Source organism: Colobus angolensis, unplaced genomic scaffold, assembly GCF_000951035.1.
Source record: "Colobus angolensis palliatus isolate OR3802 unplaced genomic scaffold, Cang.pa_1.0 Scaffold179, whole genome shotgun sequence".
NCBI classification, from domain to species: Eukaryota; Metazoa; Chordata; class Mammalia; order Primates; family Cercopithecidae; genus Colobus; species Colobus angolensis.
The window spans coordinates 5197115-5221864 of record NW_012114921.1 but is presented as its reverse complement, the minus strand read 5'-3'; the positions used below and the strand labels follow the sequence as shown (position 1 = coordinate 5221864).

Genomic DNA, 24750 nt, shown 5'->3' with positions numbered 1-24750 from the left:
CCTTGCGGAGGGCCTTAAAGGCACACATTCAGGGCTGGGCAGAGTGAACCAGCACCGTGCCAACTCTGCCCAGTGTAGGCGCTGCCACTGCTACCATTCACTTGTTGGAACACCAAGGCATGGCCCCAGCACTTCTGAGTGGCTGGACCCATATGCTCAAAGGCCTTTTGTTCCCAAGATAGCCTCTCCTTCCTTCTTCCTCCACTGGACCCAAGCCCTGCCCTCCTCTCCTCTGTAAAAATCTGACTCATTCCCTTCTAAGGCCTACCTCAGGCACCCCCTTTTCCTAGAATCCACCTTCCCTGATTGTGACCCCACTCCTGCCTCTGGCACCAACCTCCCTAAGTCTTTACTTCCTCTGCCCTCCATCAGCATTTAAAGTCTCTCTCTGATGGCCATCACCACTGTCTCATGTCCTTGTCCTTTTTCTGATTGTGACTATCTCAAGTTCAGGGACAAGGTCTGATTGATTGTGTGGATGGTGCTTAACCCCAGACACTGGACACAGCAGCCATTAATAAATGCTCCTTGAGTTGATCTAAACTAATGCTAGGAGGAGAGGTGCAACTCTTGAGGAAATAACTTCTTCCAGGATAGGACTTAGAGAATGGCTAGGCCATTGGTCTGGTGAAGTATGCATGCTCATGGGAGCTGAAAGGGGAGTGGGGGCAGAAGGGAGTAGCTGCCTCCATCAAACATGGCAGGAAGTCACTCTTTGGGAGGAAGAACGTCTGTTCATCCCAGGGTAGAATGAAACATCTGGTCTGTCCTGTTGCTTCTGAAACTCTTGAAAATTTAGTCAAGAACTGTCAACATAAAAAAATTCAGATCCCCCACCCTAGGCTTAAGAGAAGGAACCTTGGATGATGCCCTACACCCCATCCCTGCTAATCTGATAGCCTTTCAAGCCTGGGGAGGCGAGTCCAACATGGCTCCTGGAATGCTAGAGAGCAGCAGAGGACGGAGGAGATGGGGACACCCAGGGCCGGCACCAGGCCAGACTCGCTCCTACCCTGCGATCTGACATACGCCACAGCCCATGGGCACAAGCTGTCAGCCATGTCTGATGTGGTCCGCTAGGCATCATTCTGCCCTGCTTTCTCCTTGTCCTGCCTGACCTGCTGTCCCTCCATCCTAGGAACGGTGCTCATGTCGCACCACCATGCACACCACTCTTGCACAACGTGTCACTCCTTCACTTTCTGCTCCACCCTGTACCCCCAAGCATTGCCTGGGGCACTCCCCCACTCCCAGGCCCTTTGGATATATTTCCCCACTTGCTACACAGCCTTCACCCCTGCTTCACATCTGTCTGCTACCTCTGCGCCTGACTTCCACTGCACTGCTCACTACATAGAAACTCGCTGCCCCACCCCACTGCAGAGTCCCCTGCACCGCTCTGCGCCTCTGCCCAGCCTGTGCCTGTCCCCGGGTTCCTCTCATTCCCTGAATCACACCCATCCACACCACACTCCCTCCCATATTCCCCACTCCTTTACCATGTGTTCCTGCCCCACGTGCTTGGTCGCCCAGCTTGGTCCAAGCCTTCCTGTGTGATGCTTTCAAGGTGGGGCTGGCGGGGGCCTTTGAGGGGGTTGGGGAAGAGGACTGCCCTTGGGCCTAGAGTGGCCTGCAGCTCCAGAGTTTTGGGGACCCAGGTCCCACAGTGTCCTTGTCATCTCTACCATCTGAGCTCCAAGCCCTGCTCCTTGCTGCTCTAGGTTGGCCATTGTCAGTTTTCCCTTCCTTTTGTCCTTCATCCCCTGCCTGTGCACCCCACAGCAGCTGTCCTGCCATGGCCTCAGCCTGAAAGTGGGGGTCCCTGCAGATGTCAGCTTTCCCTCTGCATCTGGGCATCTAAGTCCTTTACCCCTCAAGACCACTGCTGGGCCTCCTCCTCCACCATCTCCTCTTTTAGTGGCCTTGCTTCTCTCCTGCCAAGAAAAACAGGAATGAAAAAGTCCATTATCCACTTTGGTCTGCTGGTCCTTGACTCCCTGGGTCAGTGAGACTTGTCTTCTGGGACTGAAGGAGAGGTAGCCCAGTGGCTAGAGGGAAGATAGCTGAGGGCTGTGACTGAACGTGAGGTGTGGAATCTGGCTCAGAGTCCCAGCCCTTCCCTCCAAACATCTGGTAGATAGTCAGGTCTAAAGGACAGGAAAAGGCTGAAGGATGCTTTTTGGCAATAGCTCCTAACTAAGGTGGGTGGAGGCATGGCCATTACTGATAAAAATCACAGCTGGGCCCCGAGTGGGCAGAGGAGGTGCCTTGATCAGGCCCTCACCTCCCAGGGGAAGGGCTCAGGGTCCCTGATGTCAAGTGTTTTGAAGGCTGAGACTGGCAGAGTAGAGAGGAGGTGAATGGAAGGAACAGTGGGAGAGGGAAGAGGGGTAGGGGAGATGTGAAGGGCCAGCTCTGGAGACGCTGCCTCCTGGCCCCTCCCTGGGCTCTGCGATAGCCCTCTCGTCACAGCTTGGCACCCTTGGAAGGCTCCGAGGACTGCCGCACGTCTGTCCACTCCTGCATGGTGTTCTGCAGGGCCTGGGTCTTCTCCTTGTCCACCTGAACGTAGTCTACCTTCTCATCAGAAGTGACAGATGAAGTAGATGGCTGAGGGGACAGAGTGGGAAAGAGGGAGTAGCTGTGAGTTACCAGTTAGGTGGGGACGAAGAAGATGGGCGCGGGATCTTCCTGAACTGTCTGAAGGGGAGAAGAGCATGGCCTCTGCCTGCCACTGACCAGCCTCAGGAGCCTGTCTTCTCTTTCTGAATGTGGGCTTTAAAGCTCAGACTCCAAACTCATTATCCCTCCTGTAGGATGTGGCAGCCCCTGCCAGCCCTTCTTACTTCCCGGCTCCTGGGACGACCCAGGCCCTTCCTTGGCCCTGGTGGATGGGTCCAGGCCTTCATCTCTGCCTCCACCCATCTCTGTCAGGTCGCTCATCCAGGGGAAGGAATTTGCTGGGTGTAAACAAGCACCAGCCACAGGACTTTACGTGCTGTGCTCACTGCCACCCTGTGAAGGGGAACCATGCTGAGGCACAGCTCTGCACCCTGCTGTCTAGACTGCTTAGCTAAGGGCACTCCTGGGGAGGCTTTCGCAGGCCTGGAAGTCCCTTGTGAAGGCTGATGTGTTGATGGCAGGGCTCTGGGACACACCTAAGAACCCAGGACCAGGAGGCAGTATCCTCATTCCTGGATCTGTTGCTGATTCACTTTGTTTAGCACAATCAGATCTCTATGCACTCATTTGCCCATCTCTACAACATGGGGGGTAGGCTGACTGATGAGGTTCTTTGAGGGTACTGTGCTCTGAGAGCAGGAATAGGAGTCTTTAGACCTAGGTGAAAGCTCTATGACTAAAGATGCATCATAAAAGCTGGGTACTGGAGTGGGAGGGAGGCTGGGTGCTGCTGTTCAGTGTTGAAGGCACCCTGACCTCCATGATCTCTGCCTCCGGGGCCCTGAGAGCTCTTACTGTCCCCCCACTTCTACTCTAAGCACCTTGCGGTGGGGGCTTGGGGAGCTCGGCTGGAAGTCCAGGGCCAGATAATCGACGCTGCCGGTGCTCTTCTTAGGGGCAGGACTGTTGGTGCCACTGGGAACGGGAGATGCAGACACTGGGTTTTGCTGTCACGAGGAGGAGAAAACCATGAGTGTAGAAAACAGACTAACCCACCACCCAGAAAAATACCTCTGGGAGTAAGAACACTGGTTCCCTGAGCCCTACTCTGACTCATGCATCATGCTAAGGACTTTTCATGTTCTCATTTTAGTCCTCATGACAATCCTGTAATGTAGGTATGATTACTGTTGATATTGTTTAAAACAAATATGAAACTGTGGTTCACTTTACTTTCAGAGAAGTGACTTCGCCTGTAGTTGCACAGCTGTTGAGTGATGGGAATCAGGTCTATTTTCTGACTTCCAAACCTGTGCTAACCCCTGTACCACACTGTCTCCTTTATAGCACATGAGGCCAAGTCTCATCAACAGTGGTTCTCCTGAGACACCCAGCCTTTGCTCGCTGGCGCTTAAGAAGGGAGCCCATTTCCTATATGCACTGGAAAGTTTTCTTCTGTTGCACCAAATCAGCCCCTCTGAAACTTCCACCTGTGGCCTAGAGTGGGGTAGTCACCCCAAAGCAGCTTGCTCCCCCGCCTAGCTCCTCCAAGATCTGAACAGGGTGGCTTCATCTCCAGGCTGCACAAAGCCCACATTTCTTCAGATGACACACCCTAGGATCCTATCCATCCAGGCTCCTGCTCTAGCAAAGCACCACCTCCTCTAGGACTTTCCTGAAGTCTTATTCTAATGAGAAGGTGATAGTCCTGTGTTCTGTTTGTTGGCTGCTTTATTGGTTGGTAATTCATTCTTTCACTGTCTATGCAGTGACTACCAGGTGCTGGGCAGTTATGCCCTTAATGGAAATCTCAGGGAAGAAATATCCTCCTCTGCCTGTGCTGATAGCTCTATTACCGCCTCACCAAAGTGAGTTATGTGCATGTATGCCTCTCACTGCTGAGGAGATCCCTCCAGCACTGACTATCCAAGGGCACAGAGATCATGCCACCTGTGTCACTGTCATGAGAGAGGCAGGCCCCTGCTCTTGAAGACCATGACTTCGTTGGGACAGGTCTCATGTCTTCCTTACATCTGATGACAACTCCTACTGCTTGATAAATAGGTGCTCAAGAAGGGTTTGTAGCAGGAGACTAAATCATGAATAATACAAGGAGTCCCTGGGCTGAGGTGAATTAGCTAAGCTGGGAAGTGGGGAACTGAGCAGTGGGTCCCAGGGGACTTTGATAGGAGTCATTCCAGCGAAGCCCAAAGGACTCACCATAGGGACATAGTTCTCTTCGCTGTCTCCTGAGTCTGTGCTGGTGATGCTCTGGGTGGAGATGGGGCGGCAGTACTGGGAGGAGCTGGAGTTGAAGGTGTGGCTGTTGTGGGAAGGAAGAATCAACACTGGGGAAGCAGCATGGCTGCTGCCATGTTTCTAGCCTACAGCTGGGCCCTAACCCTCACACACCCAGACCTCAGCCATTAGAGCTGCACACTCCATCAGATTAAGATCTGATATAGGGCAGGTATAATTATTCTCTTTTATAGCTGAGGAAACCAAGCCACAAGAGATTAAGAGACATGATCAGCTAATGATAGCATTAGCATCAGAATCCAGCTGTCCTGGCCCACAGGCCAGCTACCATTTCACTCATCTTCTCTAATGGGCTGACTCCAAGCTCCCACCCCCACACATAGGCACTCACCTGGCCCTAGACCAAGACTTGGTGATAGGTGACTTGAAGGGGAGTTCATCGATGACGGTGTTGTTTCTCAGGTCAAGTGGTGTTGGCTTTGCTGGAGCAGGAAAAGAAAGTCCGGTAATCAGCCAGTAATAATGCGACACATACACACCTTATGTATACACATGAGCATGTTTATAAAGGCCTGCAAAGTCATTCCAGTTTCACACAGGGAAACTGATGCTCAGCGAGGTTATATAATCTTTGCCCATATTGATGGGCCTTGAAGTCATGTCTTCAGACTCCAAATTAAATATTCTTTCTGCTGTATCTACAGTAATTATATTTTCAGAATCAAAAATGAGGACACAGGGTTTGAAAACAGATTCTTCTCCTTCGGTTTATGACTTCATTTAAAAATAAGAGACTATATATAAAAATATATTTACATATTAATACAGGTATGTATATTTATATATACATATATATTTACATATATTTTTTTGAGACAGAGTCTCGCTCTGTTGCTCAGGCTGCAGTGCAGCGGTGCAATCTCAGCTCACTGCAACCTCTGCCTCCTGGGTTCAAGTGATCCTCCTGCCTCAGCCTCCCTAGTAGCTGGGACTACAGGAGCCTGCCATCACGCTTGGCTAATTTTTGTATTTTTAGTAAAGATGGGGTTTCACTGTTTTGGCCAGGCTGGTCTCAAACTCCTGACCTCAGGTGATCCACTCGCCTCAGCCTCCCAAAGTGTTGGAGTTACAGGCATGAGCCATGGCACCCAGCCAAGAGACCATATTTGAAGTGGAGATGGTCACTGTGACTACTCCCTGCTGCTCCTGGCCAGGTCTGTGCAAGCCACAGTAGAGGAAGGTAGATGCCACAGGGCCTGAGGGCTTCAGTTTCACATGCTAATATCTGAATTCCCTGTTGGCCAGACCCACAGGGGGCTATCTCTGCCCAGCTATCCTACTCCTCCCTTTGAATCCTTGCCACTAATCCAAGACCAGGAGAGTGAGATCACAGCAGACCGGGAACTTGCCTGGTCTACATGCAGGGGGCACAAACCTGACTTTACTGAATGCCTGCTGTGTACCAAAGTACTATCCTAGATGCTCTCCTTCACAGCAAACCTGGGAGGTAGGAATTACCATCTTCATTTCAAAGATAAGAAAACTGAGACTCAGAATTTACATGATTTGCCCAAAGTCACACATCCCAAGTCCAGGATCCACATGACCCCTAAGCAAATGGCAAGAGTCCCTAGCTATTGTCCAGAGATGGGACAGAGGAAAGAATGGACTTACCTTTCCGATCAGGTTTGAGGTTGCGGTTGACAGGGGGTGGTTGGATCTCACTTCCTCTGCTGGGGCCTCGGTGCATAGGAAGGGTTGTTGATGGGTAGCCAAGTGAGTCAAAGTGATGGGCCCCTGGGCTCATTGGGATGTAGACGCTCTGGGAATTATCACCTGCTCGTTCCATGGCCAACAGGGTGGAAGAACCTGGGTTCATGGGCACATAGTTGTCTTCAGAATTGGTGCTGTCTGATCGGCCCACAATCATTTTCCCTGGCTAGGGAGAGGAACAGTGAAAGAAATACAGCTGTTACTAGCAAGAAGAAACAGGACGTGGGTAAGACTTTGTAAACTAGGCAAGACAAGTCATGACTGGGTTAGCCACACTTTGAAGCTATAAGGGAGACCCTGGGGAGACCAAAAAAGAAAGCAGAGTAGTGGGAAGTTAAGGCAGTTGGATCACTTGAGGTGAGGAGTTCGAGACCAGCTTGGCCAACAAGGCAAAACTTCCTCTCTACTAAAAATACAAAACATTAGCTGGGCGTGGTGACATATGCTTGTAGTCCCAGCTACTCAGGAGGCTGAGACACGAGAATCGCTTGAAGCTGGGAGGCTGAGGTTGTAGTGAGCCAAGATCACACCACTGCACTCCAGCCTGGGTGACAGAGCGAGACTCTGTTTCAAAAAATAAAAATTAAAAAAAAAGGAAGCAGAGTGGGAGACAAGAATATATGAGGTCTGTGGGCCCCTTCAAGCCTTCATGATCCTTTGGCATCCACCAATAATTTTTGATAAATCTAGAGTATAAAATATTCTTGGTGACTGGGTCCACTTGGCTTTCTAGATGCCTGACCAACACTGTGGGTAGCATAGTCCATAGACTGTAGGTTTGGTTCAGGACCTGCCCTCCACCTCAAGTCCAGACTCACCATTGGCAGGTCAGCATCTCAGGCCCTGGATCAGAACAAGGAGCATATTAGGAGTCCTGGCTCTGAAAGGTGAGGTCTGGGGCCAGTTGTGTTTCCCCAGTCCAGGTTCCTAAGTACCTGGGGCTCACTCCAGGCACCCAGGGGACCACAAGCTGCAGTCGGAGCTTCTACAGAGTTGTGCAACACAGCACCCCTGGCTATAGCCTTTCTCTAACTCTTGCTCTACGTACCCTGACATACAACTAAGCTGCTTCTGCTTTGGTTACCTGATTTCACTGTCTTACCAGTGGGCCTGAAGGCAGGCCTTGGTTTTCTTGCCTGACACCTTGAAGAACTGTAGTTAGCATCTTCCAGAGGGCAGTCTGGGATCCTGCTCTCAAGCCATAATTCTGCCACTTAGCCTGACTGTGAGTACTACCCTTGCCTGGAGTCTCACACTGAAGCCTCCCTCCTACATGTGAGGCCATGTGGGTAAGGTTGTTGCCTTAGAAGATCCCCCACCGTGCAGCCTGGGTCTATTGCGTTCTAGACCCTCTGCTTACCTACAAGGTTGGTGAACCTTGTAATCCAGTCTACCTTAGCACTTACATTTCTTCCGAACTAGAATAGTTGTATCTTACTTGTCCAAAGACTCAATGCAGGGTTCTGAACTGAGACGAGAACTTGGGCAGGTCTTAAGATGGAGATGCCATCACTCTTTTGGGGTTGTGCTTTTAGTTCCATAAGGTGTGACCTTTTACCTAACCAGGCCTGCCTGAGGACCCCTGGTTAACCCACACTCACCAGGAAAGAGCCGACTCCATCACTCATGGATTCAGCAGACCGGCCTGCACTCTCTCCACCACGCTGTGGGTACTCGTAGGTCTCACAGGAAGAAGCTGACAGAGGAAGGAGGATCCGTATGTACTCATGGTTGATTCATGTGTTGACACTTCCCCATACCCTCACCAGTGTGGTTGAAGGTCTCCCTGATACTCCAGAAGATACCACTCTCAACCCTAAATGATAAGGAATTTCTTCGAACACACCACTCCTCAGTTCAAAAATCCTCCTGGGCTTCTAGATGTAGCTCCAGTGCATCTGCAGAGAAGCCATCCTTGACTACCCGCATCTATGCACCTCTCCTTTGACTCCTATAGCACTCACCTGTCCCACTCACCCCAGCCATCAGTTCTCTGAATACCACAGTAACAATACTTGTCCTGATTTATATGTGTTGGTTTTATTTTCCCAACGAGATGTAAGCTCTGAAGGGCAGGAACATGTTTTATGTATGTCTTTATCATCTCAGTTCCAAAGCACAGTATGACTGCTCAAATTGTTGATGGATTGAAAGGCGGCAAAGAAGTCTAAACCAGGAGCTGGGACTCTAGGGTCTGAGTCTCATCTCTGGCACAACGACTTTGCAACTCTGTTTAAGTCTCTTAACTGTCATTGGCCTCATGTGAGATGAAGACAAGGAGGTTTTGTCCCACCAACCTGTCTGCCTGGCTTAAACAACAGGATGGACAAGAAAAGGCTTTGCGAGCTATAAAGCAAGATGCAAAATGAAAGGAATTAATATTGTTCTATTTTTTCATCATACAGAGGAGGTTACATGCAGAGTTGGAATACTCTCAGTGGAACACAAGTAACAATAGAATTTAGGTACTTCAAAAAAAATGTTGACTTCAGCCAAAGAGATTCAAGTATGATTCAGAAAATATTCTTAAGATCTCACTTTGCTTTAACAGTCTGTTAGTCCACAGAGGTTTCACTCTAGTTTGGACTGATCTTCTAAATTTATTTTTTAGATCTTTGGTTTGATTTATAAATGAAAAAATATGATTTGGACTTCTAAACCCATAATATGTAATACTGTGGTTAATCAAGAATGTCCTATTCTCCATTAGAATATTAACTTCTTCGGGACTAGCTCTGTTATACAACTGCTACTAACAGCATCCTGTGCTGGAGGACCCAACTGGTAAGGGATCTGGGTAGAAGACACCTACGTTTGTGAGTATCAGTGACCTAGGTGGTTCATAAGTTCCCCTTGGCCACAGAAGACCAAGGACTACCAAACTATTGAGAACCCCTGTGTTACCTCCTCCTCCCTCTGAGTCTCAGCTAGGGCTTATACTGACCTCGGTGAAGTCGACTGTTGTCCATTGCAGGGAGGGTGTTGCGTCTGGGAATGGTGGCAGCGACAGATCTGCTATTTTCACTGATTGGAGGTCTCTGCTGAGGACTACCCCATCGAGGTGTTTCTGCCTGACTTGGCTTGGGGGGGCGGGGTGGGGGGGCTATGGCTGAGTCCCCAGGAGTGGCCACTGTCATGGCATTATGGTTTTTGTCCAGAGTGAATGTCCTAGGGATCTGGTAGGCTGAGAGTGGGGTGGCTGGAACATCCATATTGTCTACCAGCAGGTCCCCAAACTCCCGGCACAGGGTGTTGCTGGGTGTCTTGAAGGTGTACACATCCTCATTATCTGTCTCGGAGCCTGTGAGGCTGCCCTTGGTGTGGCCATGGGAGGCCAGGCTGCGGGGGAGGTCGTAGGTACTGTCTCTGAATTCTGTATTGTGCCGGCTCGGCTTGGGAAGGCTATAGAAGCCATGGACTTGACCACTGACCCCGTTGACACAGTGTCCATTGCCCTGGGCAAGTTTTTGTACAGCCGTGTCACTTCTCATGAGAAAAGAGGCTCTGGTGCCCTGAGAGAAGCTGGCACTCCTAAAAGAGAAAGAAGGGAATGGGCAGGAGGGTGAGACAAGCCAAGGACTGCCCCCAAGGAGACAGGCTGGGATGTTCAAAGCCCCATGAAGTTAATTGATGTGGGCAAAACACAGGATGAGGAGTCAGGCTAACCTGAGGTTTACCTACGATTTGCCAGTTACTAGCTGTGTGACCTTGAGGCAAAGCACTTTCTCAGGAGCTAGGACTATAAGTTTAGGCATCTGTAAAACGGTGACTAAAAGCATATTTTGAAGGTTGTTTAGATATTAGACTCTAGTACATGAATGTTTAAACAATATTAGACTTCATCTGTCCCCCATTTCCAAATGGCAGTTATTTGCGGGGGTTATAACCCCCACTCCCTGACCAGGTATCAATAAGCCAGTTGGACTGCCTATCTGTTCATTGTTTTAAGTACCACAGAATATGCACATTCAAATACAAATGTTGTGAGACAGTGGAAAGAACCTTTAAGTTGATGACAGGAAACAGCAAACAAGTCATTTCATCTCTCCGAGTCTATTCTGCCACTGTGAAACTAGCCCATGGGTATTGATGTTGTAAGTTACAAAGAATTATTTGGGTCAGGTGCAGTGGCTCATGCCTGTAATCCCTGCACTTTGGGAGGCTGAGGTGGGAGGTTCACTTGAGGCTAGGAGTTCAAGACCAGCATGAGAACATAATAAGACTCCATTGCTACCAAATGAACAAACAAACAAACAAAAAACAAACTAGCTGGGCAGGGTGCTGCACACCTGTAGTCCTAGCTCCTGAGGGGGCTAAGGCAGGAGGATTGCCTGAACCCAGAAGTTCGAAGTTAGAGTGAGCTATGATCACACCACTGCATTCCAGTCTAGTAAACAGTGAGACCCTGTCTCAAAAAAACACACCCCCCAACACAAACAACAAACTATTCAAACATAAGCTATAGATTTATTTTCTACAATGATTTATGGTTGGTTGAGAGGCATTATGAGGGGAAAGATCTCTTTCCAGAGATCTAGAAATCTATAGGAAGAATGGTTTCCTGTTTGGGAACCATATTCAGGATAGAAAAAGTTTTGATTAGTACATTTTTAAATTTAGGTTTTGGGCAATAAGGCAAGCAGTAAAAAGAGATGAGAAACAAGAGGGGACACTTGTGTTAGGTTCCAGTACTGCTACCGATACGTGCTGTGCGTGTCACCAAGCCTCCTCTCTCAGGTGTGACCTAGTTTGTCACAATGATTTCTAAGGGCCCATCTGGCCCTGATGCGCTGCAAGCCCTTCGCTTCACAAGAGTGGTTTTCAAACTAGATTCTATGTTCTCTGTAGGTGCTTTGGGAAATTGGAGGGTGAGGTTCTGAGCAAGCAGGGATTTAGGTCTGCTTCTTTAGCTTTTACATGATGATTCTTCATAGGATTTCACTTGGGGAAAAAAAGAATCCTTTGTAGTAGTGATTCTCAGCCTTTTGGAGGCTGTAAGAGTTTTTAAAATTCTGGTCAAAAGCTCTTCAAGTGTCTCATCAGAAAAGGCAAATCTCAAATGCATATAAACTTGTGGCGGCTGTAATACATAGCCCTCTGAGGCCAATCCCTGGACCTTTTGCCTTACAGAAGCTCTCTCAGCTCCTGAGGAGTTTGTTATTTACAGATGTGGCCACCAGATGGTGTTAGAAAATATGGGCCAGAGCTTAGAAAGAGGAAACAGGTGTGTAAGCCAAGCTTCCTCTCATGTCAACTGTACCCATGATGGCTAGGAGTTCCAGGTCAGTCTCCAAACCTTCACTGATGCTCCTCCCTGGGCCTCTGCACTCCTCCTCCCTTTCTGTTCCATTCCACACACATAACCAGGCCAACAGCCAGGGGCTTGGATGATTGAATATCTAGCCTTCAGATAATGTAGTGTTCGGGGAAGAGGACGGGGGTGGCAGGGGGAGCTAATGGTAGACATAAGGTGTTAATGTTGTATGCATTTTTTTGGTGCCTTTCATTTTGCTTTTGTTTTTGGAATTTCCAACTCTGTTGGATGCGCCCATCTGGATTTGTTCATTTTACATTTACTGATGTCCTAAGTTCCATCTGGGCCAGGCAAGAGGGATACAGAGATGCCACCTGCCCAGTGAGGGGTGGTCAGGGAATGTCACAGTAGTGGAGGAGGTGACATGGATGCAAATCATTAGTCAAGTAGGGGTGAGTACGTAGCTGTTGACAGTTGGTATCAGCCCTTGGTGGTAGACAACGTCAGGGAAGCCTCCTTCAGAGATGTTATTATCTTGAGTGAGTCTGGAAGGATGAGCCACAACCGGCCAGGCAGAAGGCAGGAGAAGGGAAATGGTGTTCTAGGTGAAGGCTCAAAGATGTAGAACACAACCTGGCAAGTTCTAGGAACTCAAAGCTGCTCAGGCTCTAGCAAGCACGTTAGAAGGCAAGGCTGAGAGAAGACAATGCAGGCCAGGACTGAAGGCAATAGGGAGCTTCTGAAGGATTTCAAGGTGGCAATGGGGTTGCAAGAGCATCACAGGTACCCTGCAATAACCTTCAACATAGTCAAGAACGAACTCATCATCTTCCTCTGGAACTCTTACTTCTCCTCCTGACTCTCTTATTTTGGGAATGGCACCAGTTACTCAAGCCAGAAACCTGGGAGTCACCCACATTATGATTTCTGCACAGGGCCTCTCTGATTCTTCCATCCTGCTACTATTTACTTTCCTAACTTCCCAGTGTAAACATTTTCAATACTGCCTCAATGCTTCAGGATTAAGCCCAAACTCCAAGGTTTATCCCAACTCATCTCACCAATCTTTTCTCTTTAGTTCCCTTTTCCACTCTAGAATCCAAACGGAACTTTGCAGTGTTCCCTGTGTGCCTCAGTCAGTCAAGCATTGGGCTTTGTTGTGTTGTTGGGCTGTGTCTGGAAGACTTCTTACCGCAATCTGGCAAGCTCCTATTCCATTTATCCTTCAAAGTCATCCCAGAGGACACATCTTTCAAGGCCATTCTTACATCCTCTACCTGTAAGCGTTGCTTAACTTAATCACTTGCTTAACTTTGTTCTTGGAGCAGGGAGCAAGTGTTACCTATATTAGGCACCATTACTACTTATCTCTGCCAACAGACTGTGATTTCCTTGAAGAAAGAAACTGTGTCTTACTCTTTTTTCTCTCCTTAACACCCAGGTTAATGCTTGTTGCAATGTAAATAATGAATAAATGTTTGTTGTAAGCAAGCAAATGAATAAACAAAAGTATGGGGCTGCCACCCCTTTTCCTGGGCTTGGCCCAAACCTTCTGATCAGCAGATCAAAACCCTTCCTCTGTAGAACCCACTAGCTTATGTTCCAACTTCCTTCTACCCCGGCATCCTCCCGTCTCACTCACAGAACTACTCACTCATCCCTAAACATGTCCTGTGTAGTCTAAACTTCAGCCCTGTTCTCGCATTACTCACCTCCCTGTGGAATGCTTCCTTGATACATCAACATTTTACACAAAGTCCACAAGAAGCCTTTTCACTCTACAAAGGTATTACAGGTCCCTAATTCTCCTTTTTACGGTAATCATTCCTTCCTCTGTGCTACCCACAGCACTCTGTGCTTCCATCACAACGCTCACCTTATTCTGCCTTATGTCAGTTATTCAGGTCTGTGTCTTTCCACTTCTACCAGACCACATGCTCCTAGAAGGCAGAGGGCCATATCCTGTACCCTGGCATAGTGCCAGGCATATGATAGATCATAGTGATACATGTTGAGGGAGACTGATTATTACCTCAGTAACCAAGTAAGAGGAGTTGAACAAGGGACTCTTGCCCAAAGTTACATACTCAGAGGGTAGGGAATTTGTTCTAGCACCTGGGTCTCTGGGCGCCCCCGCTGCACAAACCATGCTACAGTGTGCTCCCTTTGGGCAATAATCCAGATGGGGAATTCCAAATACTCACTAGTCCTGTGGCCTTTAGTATTTTCATGTAAACCTTAACTGAGGCCTATGTCACTGTGATGACCTGAGTTGCTTTTGTGGGATGGATAATCCACCTGGACGTGGCGGATTTGGAGAGAGGCTTCTCTTCCAGGGCTGGGCTTACAGGAGCCTTATAAAATAGGTAAGATACTATGCCATACATATCGCATGTGATCTCATTTTAAATCATCCTAACAGTTCTGAGACACACCTCTTACTTTTCACATTATCAGATGAGGAAAACAGTAAATGGCAGAGTTGGTACAGGAAGATACTCAAACACAAGTATGTAGGGGAGCTCCCTGGAGGCAAGAAGAAGTTTGAGAGAAGATATTCCCTCGAGTCAGCTGTGCCAAGTGCCTTTCCTTTCCATTCCTGGCCAATGGCTCCTCCAGAGGCTAGAGAGGCTACTGCCATCACACAACATCACACAGTCTCTCCCTTGGCTTTTTTTTTTTTTTTTTTTTGGTGATGGAGTCTCACTCTGTCTCCCAGGCTGGAGTGCAGTGATACAATCTTGGCTTACTGCCACCTCTGCCTCCTGGGTTCAAGCAATTCTCCTGCCTCAGCCTCCCGAGTAGCTGTGATTACAGTAACGTGCCACTGCACCTGGCTAATTTTTGTATTTTTAGTAGAGACGGGGTTTCACCATATTGGCCAGGCTGGTCTCGAACTCCTGACTTCGTGGTGTGCCCACCTCGGCCTCCCAAAGTGCTGGGATTACAGACATGAGCCACCGCGCCTGGCCTTCCCTTGGCTTTTAAAAATGGTTTTCTAGTTTTTCTAGCCACTTCATTTTGTACTTGTTTTTCCACACATTTTCATATAATTTTATATACCAAACTATATGATGATTTTGCTTTTTTCTATCCCACTGGACTCCAATAACCCTAATGATGAAGGACTTATTTTCATTTTCAATGCATATATTCCCATTTAAGGGTAACTTAATATAAAATGCTTGTAAGTAGATTAACCACCATTTAGAGTTCTGTAACTGTCACTGGCCATTGTTTAAGAGGTCATTTGAACTATCCTCTTGCATTTGACCCATTCCAAATGGATTCTTCCTGTGAAAGAAGAAAACTTCCTGTGAAAGAAGAAAACTGTATATCTATAACAGACACATATAGATATACACACATATGTATTTAGTTGGATTTGACTGCTAATCCTTTGTTTTTAAAGAGCATTTCTATTATTATTCATGGGGGATACTGCTCTCTAATTTTATTTCCTGTCATCTTTGCCAGATTTCGATAGTAGGGTTATGCTGGTCTCATAAAATGAGCTGTGAAAGAATCCCCTCCTCCTATGTTTTCTGAATGACTATGGGTAAGATTTGTGTTATCTTTGAATGCTTGGTAGAATTTACCAGTAAAACCATCTGGGCATACTTTTCTAGGTATTTGCTCAAGAGAAATAAAAACAAATGGTCCTACAAAGATTTGCTCATAACTGTTTAAGAATAAATGGGTCTTAATTTGTAACAGCCAAAACTGGAAACAATCTAAGTGCTTATCATCATGTGAATGGAAAAGTGAATTGTGATATAAAGATACACTGTACTACTGAGCAATAAAAAGGAACAAACTAATGACACATGGAAAAACATTTGGATGAATCCCAAAAGCATTTTGCGGAATGAAAGAAGTCAGGAAAACTAGTACATACAATATGATTCCATCTATGTAAAATTCTAGAAAATGCAAATTAATCTGTAGTGACGGAAAGACTGTTACTGGTTCTCTAGGAATGAGGTAAGGGAAGGATGGATTACAAAGGGGCATGAAGAGCCGGGCGCGGTGGCTCAAGCCTGTAATCCCAGCACTTTCGGAGGCTGAGACGGGCGGATCACAAGGTCAGGAGATCGAGACCATCCTGGCTAACACGGTGAAACCCCGTCTCTACTAAAAATATACAAAAAACTAGCCAGGCGAGGTGGCGGGCGTCTGTAGTCCCAGCTACTCGGGAGGCTGAGGCAGGAGAATGTCATAAACCCGGGAGACGGAGCTTGCAGTGAGCTGAGATCTGGCCACTGCACTTCAGCCTGGGGGACAGAGAAAGACTCCGTCTCAAAAAAAAAAAACAAAACAAAAAACAACAACAACAAAAAAAACAAAGGGGCATGAAGAAACTTTATATAAATGCCAACGACTGTACTTCAGTTTCTTCCTAAAAACTTGTGGGGGAAAAAAAGGGTGGGGAAAAGTAAAATTGAAAAATCAGTTTAAAAATCATCTTAACTGAGCAGAGAAAGAGAGAAAAATATTGGGAAAAAAAGAGAATGTAAGTGATTGCTGGGTCAGTATCAAGTGGTCTAGCATATGAATAACTGAAGTCTCAGAAGGAATGCCCATCAGTGATAGACTAGATCAAGAAAGTGTGGTACATATACACCATGGAATACTACGCAGCCATAAAAAGGAACGAGATCATGTCCTTTGCAGGGACATGGATGGAGCTGGAAGCTGTTATCCTCAGCAAACTAACACAGGAACAGAAAACCAAGCACTGCATGTTCTCACTTATAAGTGGGAGCTGAACAATGAGAACACATGGACAACTGGGAGTGGGTGGATAATACACACTGGGGCCTGTTAGGTGGGCAGAGGGAGGGAGAACATCAGGAAGAATAGCTAATACATGCTGGGCTTCATATCTAGGTGATGGGTTGATCTGTGCAGTAAACTACCATGGCACATGTTTACCTGTGTAACAAACCTGCACATCCTACACATGTACCCTGCAACTTAAAAGTTGAGGGGGAAAAAAACAAAGAAAATGTGGCAGAAAAAGATTTGAAGAGGCCAGGTGTGGTGGCTCATCCCAGCACTTTGGGAGGCTGATGTGGGAGGACTGCTCAAGGCCAGGAGTTTGGGACCAGCCTGGACAACATAGTGGGACCATATCTCTACAAAAATTAATCAAGTATGGTGGCATATGCCTGTAGTCTCAGCTACTTGGGAGGCTGAGGCAGGAAGATCTCAAGCCCAGGAGTTTGAGGCTGCAGTGAGCTATGTACTCCAGCCTAGGTGCCAGAGTGAGACCCTGTCTCTTTAAAAAAAAAAAAAAAAAATCGAAGAAATACTGGCGCAAAGTTTGCTAGATTAAAAAAATAGCAACACATAGAACTAGAAAACTAAGTCAACCCACGAGAACAAAGTTTTTGGACCTTTACCTTAAAACAGATACAAAAACTAACTCAAAATGGATCAAAGACCTAAATGTAAGAGCTACAACTATAAATCTCTTAGAAGAAAACACAGAAGAAAAGCTTCATAACATTGGATTTGACAGTGATTTCCTGAATATGACACCAAAAGCACAGGCAACAAAAGTAAAAATGCATAAATTGAACATGAGAATTAAAATATCTGTGTTTCAAAGAACATATCAGCAGAGTAAAAAGTCCATCTATGGGAGAAACATTTGCAAGTCATATATCTGGCAAGGGTTTAATATCCAGAACAGGTAAAGAACTCCAACAACTCAACAACAACAATCAACCTGATTAAAAAATGGATAAGACTTGGAATATACATTTATCCAAAGACGATACACAAATGGCCAACACACACATGAAAAGTTGCTCAATGCCACTAATCATTAGGGAACTGCAAATCAAAACCATGATGAGATACTACATTGCACCCATTTCTATTAAGAAAAAAAACAAAAGGAAGTGATGCTAGCAAAATGGCCAACAAGAAACCCCTACTGCTTGTCCCCCTCACAAAGACAGATCAATGAATAAACAACTACATTTTTAAATTAAATTAATTTTTTTGAGACGGAGTCTTACACTGTCGCCCAGGCTGGAGTGCAATGGCGCGATCTCAGTTCACTGCAACCTCCACTTCCCGGTTTCAAGCGATTCTCCTGCCTCAGCCTCCTGAGTAGCTGGGATTACAGGCGCATGCCACCACACCCTGCTAAATTTTGTATTTTTAGTAGAGACAGGGTTTCACCATAATGGTCAGCTGGTCTCGAACTCCTGACATCGTGATCCACCTGCCTCGGCCTCCCAAAGTACTGGGATTACAGGCATGAGCCACCACACCCGGCCTCCTGAACAATTACATTTTAGTAAAAGTAACAGAGGGAGAGCCCCAGAATGCATGAGAGGAGTAACAGAAATTCGATGAGCACAGAAACTTGGGATGGTCACATGGAGAACCGGAGGAAACACACTAGGCCTTTACCACTCCATTGAAGATCAGCTTGGAACCAGGACGAACTTCTTTTGGTGAGAAGGTAGGCAAGAGGATCATGGCAACTGCCATCAACACCTTGGACATCTCAGACCTCACCACTGGAGTCCCCGGAAGTCCTCGTAGGCAGTAAGTCCAGTGAAGGGAGTTGCCTAGGGTCCACATAGCTGTGTTCCGTGTGGCTACTGTGCTATGCCATCTTGGAATTGGAACTATGGCTGGAGTGTGTCTTGCTTCAGGAGTGAATATCCATGGCTCCCTTTCATTCCTGAGGCTAAGCTGCGGCTGAGCCATCGCTAGCCCAGTGGCCCAACATTCCAAAGCTGAGCTATGAGCAGTTGTTACACCCTTCCCAGTGGGGTCAAGCAGAAGTAAAGCTAATCCACCTACCCCTCTCCCCACTCCCTTGGGCCAGAGCTGAAGCAGTACACGCTCTTCTAGGAAAAGAGTATCTTGGCTGCTCAGAACAGTCATGCCTCCACAGTGCCTAAGCTGAAGCCAGTGGCTGCATCCTAGGAAACAGTGCACTGGCTCCTTAGAGTCAGGTACCCCAGTACCTAAAACGATATGGTACCCTGCATTCCAGGGAAAGGATGCCTGGTCTACTCAGAACAGTCACACCCTCCCGGGCCTGAGCTGAAGTAGCACATTGTCCCCTGGGGAATGGGTGCCCTAGCTGAGCTGAGAGGTGGTACAGTCCAAGGCTGAGCTGATATAGGACCCTGTGTCTCAGGGAAAGAGAGCAGTGTCTGAGCTGAGACACCCTGCCCTACAGGCCAAACAACTCTAGTGCCTTGCTTTCCTGGAGCTACACTAGTCCTCTAGAGTCTGAGCTGTTGAGAAACTCCTCTCCCTGGGGAGTAGTGTAATTGTTGTGCTGTTCCCTGCCCCTCTACAGCCCAGAGGACAGCTGTACTGTGCCATTCCCCGATAAGCCTAACGAGGGTCCAGAGTCACTGCTACATGGTGTATCATCCCCTGGGACCCAAGTTGCCACTGAGCCTTATTGACTCAGGTTCCCAAATTCTAGTTGTACCCTGCTCCCTGAAACTAAACCTCCAGAACATCCCTTCTTACCCAGGGTGAGGCCAGTGCTGTGCTCTGCCTACCAGGGGTAGAATCACAGCTGGCCCCTGAGCCTGAGCTGCTAAGAGGGTTCAACAGAGTCACAGATCCTGGCCCAGTGGGCAGTCCACATCCAACCTTGGCACCCCAAGACCCAGCTGCCACAACAGGTTCATGAGACTCTGAGCTTAGAAACCCAACCCCACATAAGCTCTAAGCACCAGTACCTAGAACCCAGCACTGCTGCAGCTACTTGTAGGTCATGCCAGACCTGACACCAAGAGGGATCCCCCTGGCTAAGTCTCCTCATTGTGGGGAAAATGAGAACAGAAAGACCCAAAAAGTCCTTGATGCTAAGGACATTAGCAACCTATGCTACCACTGCTGCTGCACAAACTTCTACAGTCTAGGCCACTGAGGCACTCAGTTATTGTTGATGTTGAACATAGGCAAAGAAGCTGCATGAAGACTATACCATTGCACCTATGTGGAAACACAGTCATCACATCCTTCTCAACTGGAACACTAAAACCCAACTGCAGGTGAAAGTCTTTAAGAAATCCACTCTAGAAAGTCTGGAAGAGGTGATCTTTCCACCGGAAGCATGGACACTTAACATGAAGACACAAGAAACACAAAAAATGAAGGAACTATAACACCAAAAAAGCACCAAAGGAACTCTGGCTAGTAATCCTGGCTAGTAACAGAGCCCATTGAAAAGGAGATGAACAAATTACAGAAAGGGAATTCAAAATAATGACCTTAAGAAAACTCAATGAGGTACAAGAAAATACACACAATTCAAAGAAATCAGGAAAAAGAATTCACAATATGAACAAAAAATTCAACAAAGAAAAAAAAAAAAACAGAAATCTTGCAGCTGAAGAATTCAATGAATGAAATAAAAAACACAATAGAGAGCTTCAACAGCAAACTTGATCAATTAGAAGAAAGAATATCTGAACTTGAAGACAGGTAGAGTTTGAAATTACCCAGCCAGAAGGAAAAAAGGGAATATGAATGAAAAGAGTGAAGAAAACCTGCAAGACTTACGGAACACCACTAAGATCTACAGGGAGAGATAGACTCTAATATAATCATAGTTGGAGACTTCAACACCTCACTCTCAGCATGGACAGATCACCTAGACAGAAAATCAACTAGATTTAAACTGCACTTTAGGCCAAATGGACCTAACAGAACATTTCATCCAACAGCTGCAAAGTGTAATTCTCCTCATTAGCACATGTGACATTCTATAGGACCGACCTCATGTTAGGCCAAGAGATTTTAAAATAATTGATATTACATCAAGCATCTTTTCTAACCACAATGGAATAAAACTAGAAACCAATAACAAGAGGAACTTTCAAAACTGTACAAATACATGGAAAATTAAACATGTTCCTGAATGATTTAATGGGTCAATGAAAAAATTAAGAATGAAATTTAGAGCTGGGTGCAGTGGCTCACACCTGTAACCCCAGCACTTTGGGAGGCTGAGGTGGGGGGATCACGAGGTCAGGAGATCAAGACCATCCTGGCTAACATGGTGAAATCCTGTCTCTACTAAACATACAAAAAATTAGCCAGGCGTGGCGGTGGGCACCTGTAGTCCCAGCTACTCGGGAGGCTGAGGCAGGAGAATGGCATGAACCTGGGAGGCAGAGCTTGCAGTGAGCCGAGATCGCACCACTGTACTCTAGCCTGGGTGACAGAGCGAGACTCTGTCTCAAAAAAATATTAAATAAAATATAAAAATTTAAAAAAAGAATGAAATTTAGAAATGCCTGGAAACAAATGAAAATAGAAACACAATAGAAATGGATAAATACCAAAGCCTATGGAATACAGCAAAAGCAGTATTAATAGAGAAGTTTATGGCAATAAATGCTAATATTAAAAAAGTAGAAAATTTTCAAATAAACACCCTAATGATGCATTTCAAGGAAACAGAAAAACAAGAACCAAACCCAAAATTAGTAAAAGGGGAAAAAAAGATCAGAGTAGAAATAAAATTGAGACAAAAAATACAAAAGATCAACCAAATGAAGTTAATTTTTTCAAAGAATAAACAAAATCAAATCAGTAGCTAGACTAACCAAGAAAAAAAGGGAAAAGATCCAAATAAATAGAAAATGAGGCTGGGTGCCATGGCTCATGCCTGTAATCCCAGTACTTTGGGAGGCTGAGGCGGGCAGATCACTTGAGATCAGGAGTTTACTGATCTGGCCAACATGGTGAAACTCCGTCTCTACTAAAAATATAAATATTAGTGGGTGTGGTGGCGCACACCTGTAATCCCAGCTACTCAGGTGGCCGAGGCATGAAAATTGCTTGAACCTAAGAGGCAGAGGTTGCAGTGAGATGAAATCGCACCACTGCACTCTCCAGTGTAGGGGACAGAGTGAGACTCTGTCCCTCCCCCCCAAAAAAAACAAAAACAAAACGCTGGGCATGGTGACTCATGCCTGTAATCTCAGCACTTTGGGAGGCTGAGGCAAGTGGATTCCTTGAGGTCAGGAGTTAGAGAGCAGCCTGGCCAACATGGCAAAACTTTGTCTCTACTAAAAACAGAAAAATTTGCCAGGAGTGGTGATGGGCGCCTGTAGTCCCAACCACCTGGGAGGCTGAGGCATTAGAATCACTTGAACCCAGGAGGTAGAGGTTGTAGTGAGCCAAAATCATGCAGCTGCACACCAGCCTGGGTGACACAGCGAGACTCTGTCTCAAAATAAAGAAGTAAATGAATAAAATAAAAAAGAAAAAGGAGACATCATAATAGCTAATGCACAGAATAATAACTAATAGCACAGAAATGCAAAGGATCATTAAAGATGATTATGGGCCAGGCACAGTGGCTCAGGCCTGTAATCCCAGCACTTTGGGAGGCTGAGGCGGGCGGATCATGAGGTCAGGAGATCGAGACCATCCTAGCTAACATGGTGAAGCCCCATCCATACTAAAAATACAAAAAAATTTAGCCGGGCGTGGTGGCACGTGCCTGTAGTCCCAGCTACTCGGGAGGCTGAGGTAGGAGAATCACTTGAACCCGGGAGGCAGAGGTTTCAGTAAGCTGAGATCGCACCACTGTACTCCATCCAGCCTGGGAGACAGAGCAAGACACCATCTCAGAAAAAAAAAAAAAAAAGCTGATTATGAACTATACACCAACAAATTAGAAATCCTAACAGAAATGGATAAACTCCTGGACAAACACAGCTTACCAAGATTGAACCAAAAAGAAATAGAAAATCTGAACAGACTAATTATGAGTAATGAGATGGAATTTGCAAAAACAATCTCCCATCAAAAGCAAAAACAAAAAAGGGCCCAGCTAAGACCTCAGAAGCACAATCAAAAACAAAACATAGACAAATGGCTGGATGTGGTGGCTCATATCTGTAATCCCAGCACTTTAGGAGGCCAAGATGGGCAGATTCCTTGAGGTCAGGAGTTTGAGACCAGCCTGGCCAACATTGTAAAATCCTGTCTCTATTAAAAATACAAAAATTGGCCAGGCATGGTGGCACATGACTGTGGTCCCAGCTGCTCGAAAGGCTGAGCCAGGAGAATCACTTGACCCTGGGAGGCAGAGGTTGCAGTGAGCCAAGATCACGCCATTGCACTCCAGCCTGGACGACCGAGGGAGATTCTGTCTCAAAAGAAAAAAAAAAAAGACAAATGTGGCTATATTAAACTAAAAATCTTCTGCACAGCAAAGGGAAACAATCGACAGAGTGAAGAGACAACCTACTGAATGGGAGAAAGCCATTCTGCAAGCTATTCATCTGATGGAAGGTTGATATCCAGCATATACAAGGAACTCAAACAACTCAACAGCAAAAAAACAAATAATCCAGTTGAGGCAAATTAGCTGAAAATAGATATCTTTCAAACTAAGACAGAAAACCAGCCAACATGTATATTTAAAAAAAAAAAAAGTTTGCCATCACTAATCACCAGGGAAATGCAAATCAAAACCACAATGAGATATTATCTCACCCCAGTTGGGATGGCTACTTTCAAGAAGAAAAATAACAGATGCTGGTGAGGATGTGGAGAAAAGGGAACTCTTACACACTGTTGGTGGGAATGTAAATTAGTACACTCATTATGGAAACCAGTATGAAAGTTCCTCCAAAAACTAACAATAGAACTACCTTATGATCCAGCAATCCCGTTACTGGGTATATATATCTGAAGGAAAGGAAGTAAGTATGTTGAAGAGCTATTTGCACCCCTATGTTTATTGCATCAGGAGTCACAATAGCCAAGATAATGGAATCAACCTAAGTGGTCATCAACAGATAAATGGATAAAGAAAAGGTAGTATGATTCCATGTATATAAGGCATCTAGAGAAGTCAGACTCACAGAGACAGAAAGTAGAATGGTGGTTTTCAGGGCCTGAGGGAAGAGGAAATGGGGAGTTGTTGAATGGTTAGAATTGCAGTTTTGTAAGATAAAAAGATTTCTGGAGATTGATTATATAACAATATGAATGTACTTTACTGAACTGTGCATTTAAAAATGGTTAAGATGATATATTTATGTTATGTATTTACTACAATTTTTTTGAAAGAAAAAATCATTCAGAGGAAGGAAAATACAGAAGAATAAAAATTAAAATAACTGCTGATCTCTCATCAGAAACAATGAAGGTCAGAAGACTAGAATGGTATCCTTTAAATGCTGAAAGAAAACAGAACTGTCATTCTGGAATTCTATACCTAGCAAAATCTCTCTCAAAACTGAAGGTGAAATTAAGAAATTTCCAGATAAATGAAACCTGGAAAAATTTCTCACCAGGCCACTCACATGGCAAGAAATGGCAAAGGGAGCTCTTCATACTAAAGAGTAAGAAAACCAGGGGAAAACCTCACTAGACATTGTTTGAGTTTTGCTTTTAACACTTATACATATTTTAAAGAAGTTAAAAGGGAAAAATAATCTTTCCTAGTTATGCAGGTATTTATTATTTCTATTGCTCTTCCCTCATTCCTGAAGATTCAAGTTTCCATCTAGTACCATCTTGCTTCAGGCTGAGGAAATTTCTTATCAGTTTTTAAAAGGAGATCTCTTGGAAATGCTCTTATTTTTCCTTTATCTGAGAATGTCTTAATTTTGTTTACATTCCTGAAGGATACTTTTGTGGAATACGGACTCCTTGGTTGGCAGAGGGTTTTTTTTCTTTTCTTTTCTTTTTTTTTGAGATGGAGTTTTGCTCTTCTCGCCCAGGCTGGAGTGCAATGGTGCAATCTCAGCTTGCTGCAACCTCTGCCTCCCGGGTTCAAGCGATTCTCCTGCCTCAGCCTCCTGAGTAGCTGGGATTACAGG

General features: G+C 45.9%; 1 protein-coding gene across 2 annotated transcripts in view; it reads right to left on the bottom strand.

Moving 5' to 3' along the window:
* Window positions 1-772: 772 nt before the first annotated feature.
* Window positions 773-24750, bottom strand: part of GAB2 (GRB2-associated binding protein 2) — a 205762-nt gene continuing 181784 nt past the window's right edge. For both annotated transcript variants that reach the window (XM_011938908.1, XM_011938909.1), the window contains exons 4-10: window positions 9599-10185; window positions 8256-8350; window positions 6556-6820; window positions 5273-5363; window positions 4843-4945; window positions 3504-3629; window positions 773-2610 (exon numbers count right to left, since the gene is read on the bottom strand). In XM_011938908.1, the coding sequence (XP_011794298.1) occupies window positions 2467-2610; window positions 3504-3629; window positions 4843-4945; window positions 5273-5363; window positions 6556-6820; window positions 8256-8350; window positions 9599-10185 (1411 nt within the window). In that variant the 3' untranslated portion in view covers window positions 773-2466. The remainder of the gene's footprint in view (window positions 2611-3503; window positions 3630-4842; window positions 4946-5272; window positions 5364-6555; window positions 6821-8255; window positions 8351-9598; window positions 10186-24750) is intronic.